The following is a 19,252-nucleotide window of genomic DNA, read 5'->3' as shown; positions in this document are numbered from 1 at the left end:
CAAAATAATGATACTTCATACAATTCTTATATTGAGATGAGTGAGCTTCATAGCATACAGTCTTTTATTTTTGCACCTTTCTCCTCATCTTTCCTCTTTTCTTAACCTGGGCACTGATGACTCTATTTTTAATCCGTGTTTAGCAGTGTTGGGTAAGTTACTTAAAAAAAGTAATCCACTACAAATTACTAATTACTACTTTAAAATTGTAATTTGATTACATTACTGATTACTACATGCAAAAAGTAATCTAATTACTAATTACTTTACTTTTAAGTTACTTTGACAACATCAAATGTAAAAAAGCTACAAAGTGAAACTGTCAGAAACAAGGACGGATGAACCCAAACGCAGGCGATGACGGGGGTGAACAGAAAACACTTTATTATAACACAGACAAAACAAGAGCCCACGTGGGGGCAGAACAAACACGGAATACTGACAGATGACTTAAACTAGACTTGACTATGATTCTAACACTAGACAGAATCACACAGTAACAGTACAAAATGAACGAGCACAGGACTAAGAACACAATGGCATTAAATATGAAAAACTAAACAGGATAAGGGGAAAACAAGTGAGGGTAATGAACTAATGATTAAACTATTAACAGGGAGAAGAAGGGGGCGGAGACAAGAGACGATACACCGAAGGTCATATTTGAATGCTTAAAGCTATTTTGGTGTGATTTGCACTCTCCTAAAATTGCTGGCCATAATGATGCAGAAATATTTGTAGCTTTTATAATAAGTTACACATGTTTAACATTTCTCATTAAACATTCTACATTTATTAACATCTATCTATCTATCTATCTATCTATGCACATTCATTCGCGGTCGCGGAGACAGAAACTAGAGTTTTAACACGTATCGCATTCGCGAGGGCTTTTTGGTCAAGTTAAAGAATGTTAATATTCATGTTAGTTCGTTAAATATAACAATCAAAAGTTGTTTTGGTAATTGTTTAAATAAACATATCATTAATTAATGCAAGTGCACGCATTGAGCTCATGATTAAATAACATAGTTAAATAATGTTAACAAAGAAAACCTTATTGTACATTAGTAATTTAAAAACATTAGAGCAGATGTCATTGCGCAAAGCCCACTTTTTTGGACATGTATTGTCTGTATTCCACTTGTATGATCAACCACCGCTCACACAGCATCCATTTGCTTGCGTCTCCGACGAGTGATTATGCACATGCTCGTGAACAGACGGTGCTGAGCAACGGCAAAACGTCATTTTAAAATACATTTTAATTAATTTTTCAACACTTAATAGACCCCTTCAAGGTTTGTAAACATTGAATGATTATCGGGTGCGCGCGCAGCATGGGGTCAAACTGTTATACTATCCTGGCTTTATAATTTAACCTAACAGGGCTGAATAATGATGACTTACCTCAAATGAAGTGAGCACTACAAACACAAGCCTCTTTGATATTTGCATTGTCCCAGTCTGCACGTTAATTGCTTGCAGCCGCAGATGTTGTATTTTTTTGTTTTTGAGATTCTGCCTGAATCGCGAAAACGTAACGGAAGACCTGATGCGATTTTCAAAGCCCACGACGCAAGTAAGCATTTTTGACGATACCGAATAATACGCAACTCAATCTGCTGTAATGACTTTTCTGACCCCGACATGCGCAGTGGGAACCGCCTGTGACGTGAACCGTGAAGGGGTCTATTTGTAACGCTAGTAACGTAATTTTGTTGTCATTGGTAACTGTAATCAAATTACATACATTTAAAATGTAAAGCGTTACGTTACTGCGTTATCAGGAAAAGTAATTAGAGTACAGTAATGCGTTACACAGTAACGCATTATACCCAACTCTGGTGTTTAGTATGTGTTACATCTCCATCTCTACAGTATTTGAGGTGTTGCCATTGAAGCTGTGACTTGGCGTGAACTAACCCCGCGCAGCTCTTTGAGTAACAGCTGAGTAACCCCGCAGACAGATAACATCTTCTCTAGACGAAAACTCCAAAGTCCTGACAAGATTAACTGATTGCATGGTGGCAATGATATGATTGACGTGTGGTGCATATGAGCAATTTAAATCCGATCACGCATTCAGTTTACTCGCCGTCACGGAGAGCGCGCTCATGGTTGCGTAGCAACGAAAGACGTGCTACCTCTCACGCGCTTTGGAAGGGAAAAGAAAGGTCTATAACACGCGTTTTTAACCGTTTACATAAATAATCAAATGAGCAAGTTGACAGTTCTTGGCGAGAGATTACAGTTCGGCTGTAATAGAAAATATTTTAACAGATTAAAATTAGTGACGCCCATATTATAACAATCGAGGCTTTACAAAATAGGTCCGGGGCTCAAGCCCCGCTAGCCCACCTCTAGCGCCGCCCATGACTGTGAGGGGGGCGAATTTTTTTGTAACTTATCCGTTTAAATTATATTAAGCCTTAAACTTCTGCATAATTAAGGGGGTGGCCGTTTGAGTGACAGTTGAACAGCTACTGTTGTCACTAGACTCGAGCAAGGCGGGCGTGGTTTCAGCAACCAGCCACCTCAGCTTCACCCATGTCCCGCCTTTTTACCCATTTTCGGTTTTCTGCGAGTGATTCGCGATGACGCGCGGCCAAGATGGCAACGGCAGGCAACGCCTACTTTAAGCTTCAAAAACGATCTCCACAAACGTCATGGACACTACGTCATCCATATTTTTTTACAGTCTATGGTTCTCCTAAACGACGACATGTTTGTCCTGTGACTGCTGCTGTAGCTTCTCATTGCGTTTTAAAATTGAGTTTGGTTGCAATTCACATACTCACCTCTAGATGCCGCTAAAAACAACATTACACGTTTACGTTCCTAGTGTTGGGTTATTTTTGTGGGGCAGGGCTACTAATTTTGTTGTGGATAATAGGGGGGGCTTTGACAATGCCTGTCCTAAGCAATTTTAGGAGAAACATCTGAGACTAAGTTGATACTTAAACACAATTGAAAACTCCATTAAATCTGAAAGAGCAACATTTGAGATTGCTCCAACATTGAAGTTTATTTGCCTGTTAATCCTAAAATAAGGGTGACCTGTTTTGAATAGTCTCAATTTCATTTTAAAGACGACCAACAGATTTTCATAGAAAGCCTTGGGCCAATGTATGTTTGCCTTGCAGTCTAATACAGTGTGTTCTTATTTCTTTTTTCCAGCCTGCCACAAAATTTCATCATTTTTGCCAGTTCCACCAGAAAATCTGAAAGGCATTGACTATTTTTACCCCAAGATAGACTTGAGCAAACCCAGACACTGTTGTGTAATGAACAAATGGTTCCTCATTAAGATTTAGTACGGTCTTTATACAATTATAAAAGAGTGAAATATGATTGAAGTCACTGTCAATATGGCATTGCACTGAATTTAAAAGCTCTGTGTGACTGCAATGAATCAGCTCAATGTTATTGTTAAGGTTGAACTCTGATTCATGCACTCATTCTCAACTTCCCGCTCCATTGTCATGAGGCAAAACCAGACAACCACAGGAAACTTCCCCCTGTCCTTCTTATAAACCCATTTAAGCCTGCAGTGCCTAAGGTGATATTATATAATAAACTCATATTGTCCAGATTTGCAGGGAGTGAGCGACAAGCAACTTGTTTAAGTTTGGTATGAATATGTTGTAATCAGATGCAGTCAGTTTAGGAATTAACAGTTTAATGAAGAATGTCCAGTTAATTCAATCTGGAGCTATTAAACACATTCAGAGAAGTGTTAGGTAACATACACGTAGGAGGATACATTTTTTATTTTGCCTTCTTGACTGTAATCATCTGTTTAAGTAGACACTGTAATTTTAAAAGGGAAGTGTGTAAAACCCAATTCACACAGCACTTTGATGCCAGAAAATTTAACGTACAGATGCCGGAAAACCATTGGCAGTGTGAATGAACCAAAATCAAATGATCCCCGTACAATTCCTGCGCACATTTTCTGTGTATTTTTCGTAAACTCTGTATGAATAGGGCTTAAGTTATGCACCTCTGGTATCACCAATCAAAACAAACGAAAACAGTAATGATTATCAAACTGGTTTTTTGAACACTCTCCTGTCCTCCTTTAGTCAACAAACTTTGCAAAAGTCTTTACACCATAGCTGAGCCAAGAGACGCTTAAACAATGCAATGCTTTGAAACATTAAATAATACTTTCTTGGCATTCTTATAGTTTTTCTTATAGCTTCTATATATTAAGCTAGGATATTTAAAAAAAAATTATACCCTTCAGCTTTATTCTGTAGTTGTCTCAGCTCACTCTTTCATTTAAACACTAATTTATATCTATCAAAATTCATTTTGAAAGAAAGTTTAGAGTCACTGAAAACTCCTGAGAAAAGAGCTTTTTGCTATTTTGTGAAATACTTTCAATACAGTTTGTTCCTGTAAGGCACTTCTTAACTGTACGGCTGTAAAGTAAATGAAAAAGAAAAAGTACAAAAGCTGTCACTGGGTCGATATCGAGGGGCAACCTTCCGATCGCTCTAATGAAGCCAATACGGAAGTGACTTAAACTGCAATTCATCGACTGGCCGCTTGAGGCTGGCTCCAAAAGGGAGTCCATTCCCATAGACTCCCATGTTAAAAATGCCCAACTTTACAGTAGAAAATAATATGTTTACAGCCTGGTACAAAAAGTGCTTTAGGTCTATATAGCTAATTTTGCCCTTCATGACAACTGTGAGGGGGTGAATTTTTTTGTAACTCATCCGTTTAAATTATGTTAAGCCTTAAACTTCTGCATAATTAAGAGCTTGGCCGCTTGAGTGACGGTTGAACAGCCACTGCTGTCACTAGACTCGCGCTAGGCGGGTGTGGTTTCACCTCAGCTTCAACCATGTCCCGCCTCTTTACCCATTTTCGGTTTTCCGCGAGTGATTTGCGGTGACGCGCGGCCAAGATGGCGCCGGCAGGCAATGCCTACTTAAAACGATCTTCACAAGCCAATGGGTGACGTCACGGACACTACGTCCATATTTTTTACCGTCTATGGTCGATATCCTTTAAAAGGTTCTAAATATTCTTGTATGTATACATTTGGTTCCTTTTGAGATACTAAAATGTACTCTTTAGGTACACAGGTGTAACTTTTAAAAGGCCTCAGTGACAGCAGTAACTTTTTTTTGTAGATTAGCATTAAAGCCCTTCTGGTTTGAAAGACTGTATGTACTTTAAGATTTCAGTTGAGGCCATGATTTAAAGTTTTAACAAAAGATAAACTCTCCAGCTTCTTTGGATTCTTTGTATTTCACTTAAAATGCCTTTTTTGGGAGGTAATTGTCTGGGTTTTGTTATAAGATGAGCCATTTTTCAACAATATTAACTCTTTCCCCACCATTGACGAGTTATCTCGTCAACTAAGAGAAAACATTTGCATAAAAAAGTGTTTCTGATGAAGTTTTATGTTAATCTGCAATACTGTGATTGTCCACTACATGGCGGACTTACCCAATTTATTAAAAAAAACTGATGCCAAAATGTTATTTACTAATTTTAAACTCTGTGTATGTTTTGATAATTATTCTGAATCTGATCTCTAAAAATAATCCTTGACAAAAATGCAATTATTTCAGCTTTTTGCTACAAAAATGTAATTTTTACAGAAAAATACCCATATTTAATAGTTTATTAGCAGAGAAAAAATATAGATAGGATAAAATGTTTTTCCTGTTTTATTTGTTTGTTTATTTATTGTTTGTTTGATTGCAGAGGGTCTGTTCTTTCATTTGATGTATTTGTATGTTTATATATTCTTACCGTGAGTTCACACCAGCTGTGTTTGAGGCGTCAAATTCGCGTCTAGTTTGCCGCTTGAACATTTTGAGTTTACTCACTTCATTCATGCATGAAAGCCGCACGTGAAATTCTAGTCATCGAGACATTCACGTAGAAATTTGCGTCATGGGAGGGGCTTCTGCGACTCCGCTCGCTTCTTGTAATCACGTCACTACTAGAGCAAGCTCCTGATTGGTTAACGCAGTGCGTTTTTGTGCCCAAGTTCAAGTTTTTCAATTTCGAATGAGGCGGAATCACGTCTACCGCACCTTGCTAAACGCCTCATTCGCGTCGCGAGACTTTGACTAAACATTGAAATCACTCACACTTAACACCTCTATCGTGCTGGTCTGAACACAGCATTTTGAAGAAAATTTTTATATAATAGATGAATAATAGGAGTTCTTTGCATGGTAATGATATATCGTGAGCCTCAAACACGATTGTTTCCTCCTTCTTATCTAAACCCTGTGCATAAAAGCAGGCCAATCTCAACATAACACCAAATGTGACATTACAGTCTTGATGAACCCCAACATTAAATGACACATAAAATTAATTACAATGTTGTTACAATGCTAAAAACAAAGTTGTGAGTGCATAGCGCGATATGCTAGTGTTTACTATTGACGTTTTACAGGTCCGTACTGAAAAAATACAAATAAACTTGCCACTCAGAAACGTCCATTTCCATTTTCCAAACAATTGTTTACACACCATTATTCCTCAAAATCTTTCCCTTCATCTGATACAGGCTAAAACATACAAGGTCTATTTACTTAATGTGAGCTAATAACATGAGTCTCGCTGTAAAACAGCCAATCAGAGCAGAGCTCAGCCCATTTCAGTCTGGTGACAAATCCTGGGGTTGTAAATGGACATGTTAAACTGTTTCAGGATCATTTTTGCACTTAATAAATTCACATACCTTCTAAGTAGATATAAGAGAACAATTAAACATTTTGCATCAATGCATTCTTTGGCACCTTTAAATAATGTAACATACTTCTCCCGATAGTGCCTGAAGATCTTTCACTTGAAGAGAGAGATGAGCTGTCCAACATCAGAAGAAGAAAAAAAGAGCTGCTAGATGACATTGAGGTAAAATCTTTTTACAATCATAAGCATATCACCCCAACCCATATATATATATATATATATATATATATATATATATATATATATATATATATATATATATATATATATATATATATATATATATATATATATATAAATATTATATGTGTAACCTCAATAATAATAATACTTAATTTTTCTGTTCTTGCAGCGTTTAAAGTTTGAAATATCTGAAGTAATGACAGAGATTGAGCATTTGACATGTATCAGAGAAAAGTAAGTATTCATACACTGTCAGAAATGAGATACAAAAGTATTAAAATTAACAAGTATCAAAATTTTTAAGAGTGTACATTTCTTGCATTACAGTGGTCGTAAATTTTAGTTTTCTTAGCATCGAGATTAGGTTGCGTATTATCTTAAAGGCGGGTGCATGATTTTTGAAAAACACTTTGGAAAAGGAAGTCGAGCCGAGTACCAAAACACACATGTAGCCAATCAGCAGTAAGGGGCGTGTCTACTAACCGACATCGTTGCCTGGGTTGCATATGTGTGGGGCAGGTCTATTAAAAGACAATCCCCAATTCTATTGGGGTAGGGACGTGTTTGTTTAGGTGATTTCAGATATCAACATTGACTTTCAGAGATCATGCACCCCGCCTTTAATTTGTTTTCATTTACGTTTTATTTCATGTTACATAACAGCAAAAGTTCTCAGAGGAGCAAGCAGATCGCTGTCGGAAGAAAGAAATTTAATATGGATCCTAAAAAGGTGTGTTTCTATATCACTTTTCTATAAAAAAAAATGTTTCCATTGTTTTAATCACCCAACCAGTCACAGACAGATAGTACACATGACAGGCTGCATGGGATAAGATGCTGTTTATCTAAGCTTGCGCAAATATCACAGAGAGGAAACCGGTTAACACCTCGAACATCTTTGCAGGGAATCCAATTTCTTTTGGAGAACGATCTTCTGCAACACACACCTGAGGACATCGCACAGTTTCTCTACAAAGGCGAAGGCCTAAACAAAACCGTCATAGGAGATTATTTAGGAGAAAGGTGAGTCACATCCCTCACATAGCAAGACCAAGGTTTATAAAAGATATGTGTGAGATAAGGGTTTCCATAAAAGAAGATATTGTTCTGTCAGGAAATTACTTCCCCATTTGTAACGGATCAAAACCACCAGTCTCCAAAACAAATTTAGGATATTACCCAGCCGAAGACCACCTGTATGAGCCTTATCTCACCCTTACCAACACCGCCCTAAATACATAATTGGCTATAAAACATTATTGCAACTGTCGCTTAGCAGAAACAATGCCAAGATCATAGGTTTGTTTCCGATTGAACACACAAATGAATATGTAGTTTGCATTTATTACATTTAGATACAGTGCATTTTATCAAAATGTGTGCTTCCTAGGGATCAAACACATTACCTTTGTGCTGCTAACAAAGCATTGGTTAACCTAGCAGCTAGACAATTGTGACTACACATAAAAGAGTAAGCCTGATATACTATGCATTATTTGTTAGATGTAAAAATAGCCTTGTCTACGTAAGCATTCTGTCTAACTTGATAACTGTTGTTAGGGTGTCTTTGTTATGCACCAGCCTGCAGTTGATGTACAGAGGTTTTGGTTGGCTAAAATGTGTGGGGCATGAACTGTACACAGCAGTTACTGCTTAATTGTATTTATGAGAGGAGCTGGAAACTGTAATTACAGTGGTTTTAGATTAGAGGAGCGTAGAGGCTTGGCCTTAATCTTGGCTTGTGGAATCAAGTGTATGCGGTGATAAATTGCTTCATTACTTTGTTTCAATTGCCGCCCTTTTAAGACCCTTGCATGTTTTCAATAGACAATTTTTTATTGCCAAAACCAAACACTGACTTCAATGACTTGTTATGAATGTTTTGGATTACAGATTTTAAAATAGAGGTGCTTCATTATGCCATAGAAGAACCATTTTTTTGGCTCTATGGTTCCATAAAGAACCTATAATTTCCGAAGAGACTTTTTGTTTCAAGAAGGTTATTTAAAGTAGAAAAGGTTATTTTAATTTATAAAAACGTATAAAAGAAATGAACCTTTTAGTAAATGGTTCTTTGAGGAACCATAAATGATTCTTCTATGGCATCCCTGCATTAGGATCATTTTAAGCACCTTTATTTTCAATAGTGTATACATGAATTTAACTGATTTGAAAATTATGTTTGTCCTTATTTTTAGAGATGATTTCAACATTAAGGTTTTACAAGCTTTTGTGGAGCTTCATGAGTTTGGTGACCTCAACCTGGTTCAAGCTTTAAGGTGAGATGGCCATTTCAATCCACCAGCATCATAGCAATACAACTTGGCTCACTTGTTTATGTATAAAACTGCTGTTCGCTCTTAAAGGTGCAATGTGGGACTTTTAGAAGGATCTCTTGACGGAAATGCAATATAATATACATTGCTATATTATCATTGGTGTGTAAAGATTTTACATAATGAACTGTAGCAGAAGAATTGTTTTTATTACCTTAGAATGAACCGTTTTTATCTCCATAAACCGCGGGTCTCCTTACATTGAAGTGGTTATTTTGCACCGCCATGTTTCTACAGTAGCCCTAAATGGACAAACTGTTGTATAGCAGTGGGGAACCTTCAGGGCCTTCTACGCCTTCAGAGAAGGCCTAAAAAAATTCATAAAAGATTTTTTATTATAAATAATATAGTATTCAATAAAATATGTTTTTACATTTTAAAATTTCTATTTAATTCAATTTAATACAATACATGTAATATATTTTCTCTCATATGTTCTAACGTTAAGCTTACTGTCAGGTTCATGTCATGAAAACATCTAATCCAATCAGAATCGTCTGTCTCTATTAAGGCCCGGTTATCTGGCTCATTCATTGGTTAGGACTTCATGAATCCCAGGGAAGGTCAAGCTATGTGTTTTGGTGTGGAGAGTGACGGGCAAATCGACCAATCACGTTTTGATTTCAAGGGGGCGGGTAAAAAACAAAACATTGTAAGCCTTCATGAAGTCCTAAGCATGCAACAAACTGGATGCGAGCAGCCGTTGAACACCAAAGACGAAGATCATAGACCGTTAATATTAATACAGTCTAGTGCCCCGAATCTCTGCGGTGAGAGTGGTTGAGGTAAATGGCGGAAAACGTGATTGACGTTGTGGTTAGCTTGATAGGGCTGAGGTAAAAACGAAATAACTTAAGCGCGTACTCGTGAAGAGCACAGCCGGGAGAAGCGCGTGCAAAGGAGACTGTGCATATGACGCGAACACGAGTAAAATAAAGGGTCTAATTATACTTTTACTTCCTGACAGTTTCACTTGTTACGTGAGGATAGTAATGACTGACAGACGACGCCGAATTACATACAATATAATTTCCTAACTAAATCTGAGAGAATGCGAAAACATTCAAATATTTTTTTCCCCGCTATACTCGATGGGCAGGGCGGAGATACATTTTGGTAGCCCTCGGGGCTCGGGCTAGAGATTTTGCGAGCCCTGGATATCTTATAACAACAGTTATAAGCCACAAGGAGGTGCACTGAGAACGCAGGGTGCTATATTTCCCCTTATGAAAAAGGCTAACAAGGTATCCTACAGCTTAATATATATTTCCAAAAAATAAAAAATAAATTAAAGAACATAATTTAAGCTTGTTAAATGCACATTTACAGAGCCCCTGTCATTACAGAGCAGCAGAATCTGTATTTGTGTTTATCAGTTAGATTAAAGTAATTTTAAACTTTAAAACTGCATTTAAAGGCAGACAATGCCCATTCTGTAATTTAACTTTGCGTGCTCAGAATTTTTACACGTTCACTGTATGATTTAACGAAATACGAATAGCCTAGTATTATGGATGGAGAGGCATTTGCACTTCATTGCATATTTTGAAGGCCCAGCTGAAGTACCCACGGTTCGCCACTGTTGTATAGAATGCGTTTTGTTGCTACGTTGTCTCAGACGATGTCATGTTTGTCCTGTGGGAGCTACCGTAGCTTCACTATGCGCTTCGAAAGGGTCGGGTGAGCTGTGGACTGAGCCGTTGGTTGAAATTTACAATCTCACTGCTAGAAGCCGTTAAAATCTACACAGTGGACCTTTAAAGTGATAGTTCGGCCAAAAATGATATTAAACCCACAATTTACTCACCCTCAAGCTGTCCGAGATGCATATGTTCATAATTTTTCAGACTAACACATTTCAGTTATTTTAGAAAAGGTTTTAGATCTTTCAGTTAATCAAATGTAAAGTTACGGGGTACACGTCCTACGTTGTAAACCGGGTGAATTTAGATCATGATTTTGAATTAGATTTTGATTTTGAAATTGTGTGTTTGATACACTGATCTATATAAATGACTGGATTGCGCACAGAACCCTTAACGTAACAGCATGAGGTGAAGCCAGCACAGAATTCGAGCAGCCATCTTGGTTTACCCAACCGGCAGAGGGCGTCATTGTCATTAAAATCATGATCTAAATTCACCCGCTTTACAGCTATCAGTCACACAGGAGCTGTGTCCCAATTCAAAGGCTGCGACCTTCTAAGGACGTATTTTAAGACCGATTGCGTCACAGCAGCGCGACTTAGGGTCAGTAAGGCCGTCCCAATTCAAAGGATGCTTAGAATGAAGCCTCAAAATGCGTCCTCATTTCTCCGCGCTGTTAAGGATAGAACGAATGGATCCTTAACAGCCGAGGATATCCCAAGAGTCATTGCGCGTCTGCAACGGCTGCATATAATGGGTGGATATTCTAAAATAAACAATTAAAACCTTTATTAAATAAAAGTGTTTATCAGAAAACATTTTTTCTTGTCACTGTTTTAGTATTATAAGTTATGTTTTGTGTTAATAATATTCTTTTTATGTTGCGTATATTTATAAGGTTGATTAATTTGGTAGACTGTTGAATAGTTTAATATTAATCAACGTGTCATATTTCTAAAATAAATTAATAATTTTTCTGATGTCATATTTATTTTTATAAGTCAGAAACGTGCAGGTGGACGCGTGCAGCAGGTGACGCTAATTATGGGTCCTCGAAGGTTAGACCGTCTCATTTCAGTTCTCTTCGCGAACTTCTGAGGCTTCCACCTTGAAAGACCGAGTGCTCACCTTTTAAGGTCGAATGCTCATAAGGTTGCAGCCCTTGAATTGGGACACAGCTTGTGATTGTAAGCCAAGAGCGCGTGCCGCATCCGGAAGTGCTCGCGCAACATTACGCACAGTGCGTGAACATTATCGATCACTTATCGAACTGTCCTTATCGGTTTATCGAAAAGTTTATATAGGCAAAATTATCGTTACCGAATTATCGCCCAGCACTAGTACAAAGCATGATTATTTATTTATTTCAATTTCAGAATGAGCACGTTTGTCTTTTATACTAAATATGCTGCGGTCTGTCTGCTGATCTGATACTGTAATAAAGATGAATGTATAACAACTGTTTAAAAAGCTAAATGTACAACGTTCAGTAAATAACTATGTACATGCTTAGGACGTTTGCGTTGTAATAATGTACAGGGAGACTTCAGATAAAAAAACAAAGACTAGTTAAGTGATGTTTTATGTTTTGATAACGTCCATTGATTTAATAGGATGTTTGGGCATACCAACATGGCGGCGCGGTGGCTTCGCAATTGTGACGTTATTAGCAATCCAGGCATTTATATAGATCAGTGGTTTAATATAATTTTTGGTCAAACTATTACTTTAAGATGAACCAGCACTTTAATATAGTGCCGCAGTTGTACAAAACGTGTAATGGTCATAAACTTTTGATAAACACAGAGTTTATTTTTGGCCTTAAGTCTATAGGAAAAATTTTTTGCGAAGGAACCAGTGTCCCGCTTACTTCTGGGTTAGCCTACAAAAATACATCATCACTGCGGCACTCTATTTATGTCATCTTTTAAGCTTTCTCATAAATTTATTTAAGCCATTCTTTTTTCCTTATATATTAAAAACAAAAGAACCTTTTTTTTAAATAAATATTACGTTTTCACTTGTCAATTGTCTATAATGTCTATTATATTATTTTCAATATGATTTAAATTTTCTCCTGGCAGGCAGTTTTTGTGGAGTTTCAGACTTCCGGGTGAAGCGCAAAAGATTGACCGAATGATGGAGGCTTTTGCTGCGCGATATTGCCAGTGTAACCCAGGTGTCTTTCAGTCCACAGGTGAGTATGTCAGCATTGAACAAACATTTCACCAAAGCACCCGGACAGGGCTTATAATATTCCCAAAAATGCATAAAATGCATGTTTGAGCTGTGTTAATTTCAAAACTTTTTGTGAAAAAAACTTTGTAAAAACTCTTTAAATGTCCTAATATAACTAAGGCCTTGTCCTGGATTAAGCTAAACCCTTTGCAGATACATGTAGTGTATACCGTATCATCATTTGGGATGTAACTTTAGTCTCATTTGTTTAAGCGTGGTTGAATTACACCCCACTTTCTGTCTCTCTGGAAAATCTTGGCTTCAATACTGTAGTTTCAAACGGTACAGATTTTGGCACATAAACTGTTAAAGCCTATAGAAAATGCAATAGCCTAGAAATGGACTGGAGACATTGCACTAAAACAAGGCGCAGAGTTTCTGCTAAAGCAATCTAGAAACAATTACTGTCATATTTAAATGTGGCCTGTGTGTTACATCATACTGAATACGTAAAAAAAAAACGTATCTTTAGGAGCCAGCCAAGGAAAGATTAGAGTAAATTGAGATAAATCGGTTGCTGAGTTTTAATATCCTGCTGTGCTGTATATGGTTCATCTACTCCTCTGCATTTCTATGCTGTATGGCCCCATAGAGATGCCTGACTTATTCTGGTTTCCTCTCTTGACAGACACATGCTACGTTCTTTCGTTTTCTGTCATCATGCTTAACACCAGCCTGCACAACCCTAATGTCAGAGACAAGCCTACGGTGGAGAGGTTCATCTTAATGAACCGCGGCATCAATGAGGGTGGAGATCTGCCAGAGGAGCTGCTCCGAGTCAGTTTGTGCTTTATACTGCTGTGAAACAAGTTTCATACAATACTCTTATGTAATGACACAACAGGCATTTGCATAATGATCTCTCATCTTCCTACAGAATTTATATGAGAGCATTAAAAATGAGCCATTTAAAATTCCTGAAGATGATGGGAATGATCTAACACATACGTTCTTCAATCCAGACAGAGAGGGATGGCTGTTAAAACTAGGTTTGTATATCAATCTGTCTGTCTGTCTGTCTGTCTGTCTTCCTCTGTCTAATGTATCTATCTACTGTATGTATCTACTCTATCTGTCTGTATTCAACTGTCTACTGTATCTATCTATCTGTCTTTATGTCTATGTACTGTATCTATCTGTCTGTCTTTCTACTGTATTTATCTACTCTATCTGTCTGTCTGTCTTTATCTGCCTTTATGTCTATCTACTGTATCTTATCCACTGTGTCTATCTGTCTAACTTTCTACTGTATATATCTATTCTATCTATCTATCTGCCTGTCTGTCTGTCTTTCTTCATCTGTCTACTGTCTGCCTATCTGTCTGGCTGCCTATCTGTCTGTCTGTCTGTCTGTCTATCTATCTCTCTTTCTGTATATCTGCCTGTTTGTCTGGCTATCTGCCTGTCTCTTTGTCTATCTATCTGTCTGTCTGTCTGTCTGTTTTCATCTGTCTACTGTCTGCATATCTGTCTGTCTGCCTATCTATCTCTCTTTTTGTCTATCTGCCTGTATATCTGTCTGTCTCTTTGTCTGTCTGTCTTCCTCTGTCTACTGTATCTATCTACCCACTGTATCTATCTACTCTATCTGTCTATCTTCATCTGTTTTTATGTCTGTCTGTCTATCTACTGTATCTATCTGTCTATCTTTCTACTGTATACATCTATTCTATCTGTCTGTTTTCATCTGTCTACTGTCTGTATATCTGTCTGTCTGCCTATCTATAAGTCTGTCTCTTTGTCTGTCTATCTCTCTTTTTGTCTATCTGCTTGTATATCTGTCTGCCTCTCTGTCTGTCTATCTGCCTACCTATCTATCTGTCTGTCTCTTTGTCTGTGTGTCTGTCTATCTATCTGTCTGTCTTCCTCTGTCTACTGTATCTATCTACTGTATGTATCTACCTACTGTATCTATCTACTCTATCTGTCTGTCTTCATCTGTCTTTATGTCTGTCTGTCAATCTACTGTATCTATCTGTCTATCTTTCTACTGTATATATCTATTCTATCTGTCTGTATATCTGTCTGTCTGCCTATCTATATGTCTGTCTCTTTGTCTGTCTATCTCTCTTTTTGTCTATCTGCTTGTATATCTGTCTGTCTGCCTATCTGTCTGTCTCTTTGTCTGTCTGTCTGTCTATCTATCTGTCTGTCTTCCTCTGTCTATTCTATCTATCTACTGTATGTATCTACCTACTGTATTTATCTACTCTATCTGTCTGTCTTCATCTGTCTTTATGTCTGTCTGTCTATCTACTGTATCTATCTGTCTATCTTTCTACTGTATATATCTATTCTATCTGTCTGTCTGTCTGTCTGTATATCTGTCTGTCTGCCTATCTATATGTCTGTCTCTTTGTCTGTCTATCTCTCTTTTTGTCTATCTGCTTGTATATCTGTCTGTCTGCCTATCTGTCTGTCTCTCTGTCTGTCTGTCTGTCTGTCTATCTATCTGTCTGTCTTCCTCTGTCTACTGTATCTATCTACTGTATGTATCTACCTACTGTATCTATCTACTCTATCTGTCTGTCTGTCTGTCTTCATCTGTCTTTATGTCTGTCTGTCTATCTACTGTATCTATCTGTCTATCTTTCTATTGTATATATCTATTCTATCTGTCTGTCTGTCTGTTTTCATCTGTCTACTGTCTGTATATCTGTCTGTCTGCCTATCTATATGTCTGTCTCTTTGTCTGTCTATCTGCTGTCTATCTGCCTGCCTTTTTGTCTGTCTATCTGCCTACCTATCTGTCTGGCTGCCTATCTGTATGTCTGTCTGTCTCTTGATCTGTCTATCTATCTATTTGCTTGTCTGTCTGTCTTCCTATCTGTCTGTCTGGCTATCTGTCTGTCTCTTTGTTTGTCTGTCTGCCTGCCTATCTATCTATCTATCCTTCTCTGTCTACTGTATCTATTTACTGTATGTATCTACCTAATGTATCTATATACTATATCTGTCGGTATTCATCTGTCTTTATGTCTGTCTGTCTATCTACTGTATCTATCTGTCTGTCTGCCTGTTTGTTTATCTACTGTATCTATCTACTCTATCTGTGAGTAGGTTTTACTGTGACATCATCACTCTGGCAGTAAATAATAATCTTTAAGCATGTTTTTCATAGCATATGTCTCACAGTAAAGAGGATCAGGATAGATAATTCTGTTGTTATTGGCAGATCTTTATAGCGTTTATACAACATAAACTGGATTTATGAATAAATTAATCCTTTAATGTCCTGTAATTTGCTTAATTAAATGTGCATTGTGTAACTTTTAGAAGAATCTCCTGACAGAATTTCAATATAATCTACATAACTATTTTATCAGTGCTGTATTAAGACCTTACATAATAAACTGTATTGTTTTTATTACCTTAGAATAAGATGTTTGTATCTGCATACACTGCGGGTCTCTTTACAAGGAAGTCGCCATTTTGCGCCGTCATTTTTTTACAGTAGCACGCGTTTTGTTACTACATTACCTCAGACAGCTACCGTAGCTTCACTATGCATTTCGAAAGGGAGGGGGGAGCTGTGGACTGAGACGTTGGTTTCAATTCACAGCCTCACCGCTAGATGCCGCTAAAATCACACTGGACCTTTAAACAAATGCTAGTTGGTGTAAAATGTGGTTTTCTATTACTCAGTAATTTGTATTTTTAACTTACAGGGGGAAGAGTGAAAACCTGGAAAAGGAGATGGTTCATTTTGACAGACAATTGCCTATATTACTTCGAATATACAACAGTAAGTAAATTGCTCAAATATGATTTCCTTAAACAAACCTAAGATTTGAATGTAAATAAGACAAAATGTTTCATTGTCACAGACAGTAAGGCCAGGCTCACACTACAGGATTTTGGAATTTACCCCGATTGTACCCTCATGAGAATCAAAGGGAAAATTAGATCCAGGACCATCGGTTCTGATGTTCGGCTCAGATTATCATGTAATGTGTGACATTTACAGATCAAATCACAAACCGCCACCTCAAGCATATCAAATATGTTTTACGTCAGTACTTTCCTAATAGCCAATGAGAGACCAAGGTGAATGACACATCTTGGGCATGACCGACCTTGCTACAGTATTCTCACCAGGTGATCTTAGAAAGCTTTAGAAATGTGTCACAATCTCTATTTCTTACATCTGCTTCCTCTGTGAGGTGACATGAAGCGCTTCCCCATATCATGTTTGTGATGCGCCATGATTTTCAAATCTTGTAGTGTGAGCGTGTTTCAGATTTTAAAGAAGAAAATCTGTCAAGATTTACCTTGTGAGTGCGCTACAAGTGAAACCACATTTCATAATTGTGTGTGAGCCCGGCCCAACATATAAAAGAAAAGAAGATCATATAAATTAGGGAGAAAACTAGAATAAAAAAAATAAGATGTGGTTTACACTGCAAAAAATGACTTTCTTATTTAGTATTTTTGTCTTGTTTTCAGTAGAAATATCAAAAAAATTTAAATCAAGATGTATTTTCTTGATGAGCAAAATGACCTAAGAAAATAATACTAGTTTTTAGACAAAAAATATACAATTTAAGTGAATTTGCACATTATATCAAACAAGCAAAAATATCTGCCAATGGGGTGAGAAAATTTTACTTGAATTAAGTGTTTAAGAAAAAAGAAATCTTATTTCATATTTTTTTTATCTCACCCCCATTGGCAGATAATTTTGCTTGTTTTAAGGACAATTTCACTTAAATTGTATATTATTTGTCGTAAAACTAGACTTATTTACTAAGGTCAATTTGCTCATCAAGAAAAAGCATCTTAATTTAAGAATTTTTAGATATTTCTACTGAAAACAAGACAAAAATACTAAGTAAGAAAGTCATTTTTTGCAGTGTATTCAGCATCTTAGCAGACACCCGTGTCTTACGTTCCCCACTAAACCAACCTATCACAAAATCTCTTTAAACTGTAGTAGATGTAGCTGATTTAAAACCATACAGTGCACATGAACACAATCACTAAAGCCATCGCCGTTGTGTCATCTCAGCAAAATGGAAGGAAATATAGTTTTTTTCCCCTGCTTGTGTTCCACATTTAGACCAAGAGACAGACAGATGGTTGCTTACTGTGACTTTTTTTCCCAAAGATCCCCATCCTCCATGTCACATGTGGAAAAACATATTGAATATGAAATCCTCACACTAATTGCTTTATTAATAACACATAACAAGAGGGGATTAAGGGATCACGTGTGTATTCACAGGACAAAGAGCCGCGAGGGATCATACCATTGGAGAATCTCAGTATAAGAGAAGTAGAGGAACCAAGAAAACCTGTAAGTTCCTCTTAAAGCATCAGATTTCAGATATTTAATGCTGCGTTTGCATAATTTTATAATGATGTAATTATGAAAAACTGTTCACTTATAAAGAGTTATAAAATGGCAGTGACCTCAACAGCTGAAGTCTTGTAATTATTGTTAGATGCAATAATTGGACAAACATTTCATGGTCCTGAGACTGTTATGAGCGTTGCTATAGAAACAAGTAGTTGAAAGTGAACTGTAATCTATTGTACTGTAATTACTGTCAATTTGACAAAATGTGAACTTGTTGAAAGTTCCCTGCTAAGTCTTTTCTGCAAGGAAAGTCTTATATTTAATACCCTAATATTTGTCAATGAAGAAGGTAATGTAAAACACGTCATACTTTCACCTTTCAGAATTGCTTTGAGCTCTACAACCCCGGTCACAAGGGGCAGGTAATAAAGGCATGCAAGACGGAAGCTGACGGGAAGGTGGTGGAGGGGAATCACGTGGTGTACCGAATATCAGCGCCAACTCCCGAAGAAAAAGAAGAGTGGATTAAATCCATCAAGTAAGGCTTTATTGTGTCCGACCTCATTATTTTCTTCCTGTCTGTCCGAGGCAGCTGTAGGTCATATGCAAACAAATGTTGAAATGTGACAATTACAGATGATCACAGCTTAAGTTTAAAGTGTTTTAAGTCTGGTGTTTACGCATAAAGCGGCTGGGAAAATGAGAATCGCTCCCTTACATTGTAGTGCTGACAAGACTAATGGAGTCAGACTGACCCCAGTCCTCTCAAGGTTAAATGGGTTTCCTGAGGATAAATCAGCATTTATCGGTGGAGA

The 19,252-nt window shown here is 37.2% G+C and overlaps 1 protein-coding gene across 1 annotated transcript in view; it reads left to right on the top strand.

Annotated features, from left to right (window-relative positions):
* cyth3a (cytohesin 3a) overlaps positions 1-19,252 on the top strand; it is a 29,351-nt gene that overhangs the window by 9,220 nt on the left and 879 nt on the right. The window contains exons 2-12 of the mRNA XM_065242572.1: positions 6,815-6,897; positions 7,088-7,152; positions 7,582-7,648; positions 7,823-7,941; positions 9,117-9,197; positions 12,985-13,097; positions 13,767-13,915; positions 14,016-14,127; positions 16,807-16,883; positions 18,363-18,434; positions 18,821-18,975. Coding sequence (XP_065098644.1) covers positions 6,815-6,897; positions 7,088-7,152; positions 7,582-7,648; positions 7,823-7,941; positions 9,117-9,197; positions 12,985-13,097; positions 13,767-13,915; positions 14,016-14,127; positions 16,807-16,883; positions 18,363-18,434; positions 18,821-18,975 — 1,093 coding nt within the window. The remainder of the gene's footprint in view (positions 1-6,814; positions 6,898-7,087; positions 7,153-7,581; positions 7,649-7,822; positions 7,942-9,116; positions 9,198-12,984; positions 13,098-13,766; positions 13,916-14,015; positions 14,128-16,806; positions 16,884-18,362; positions 18,435-18,820; positions 18,976-19,252) is intronic.

The sequence above is a fragment of the Paramisgurnus dabryanus genome, chromosome 1 (genome assembly GCF_030506205.2).
Source record: "Paramisgurnus dabryanus chromosome 1, PD_genome_1.1, whole genome shotgun sequence".
Classification (NCBI taxonomy): domain Eukaryota; kingdom Metazoa; phylum Chordata; class Actinopteri; order Cypriniformes; family Cobitidae; genus Paramisgurnus; species Paramisgurnus dabryanus.
The sequence above is the reverse complement of the archived record's forward strand: the minus strand, read 5'-3'. Positions and strand labels throughout refer to the sequence as shown.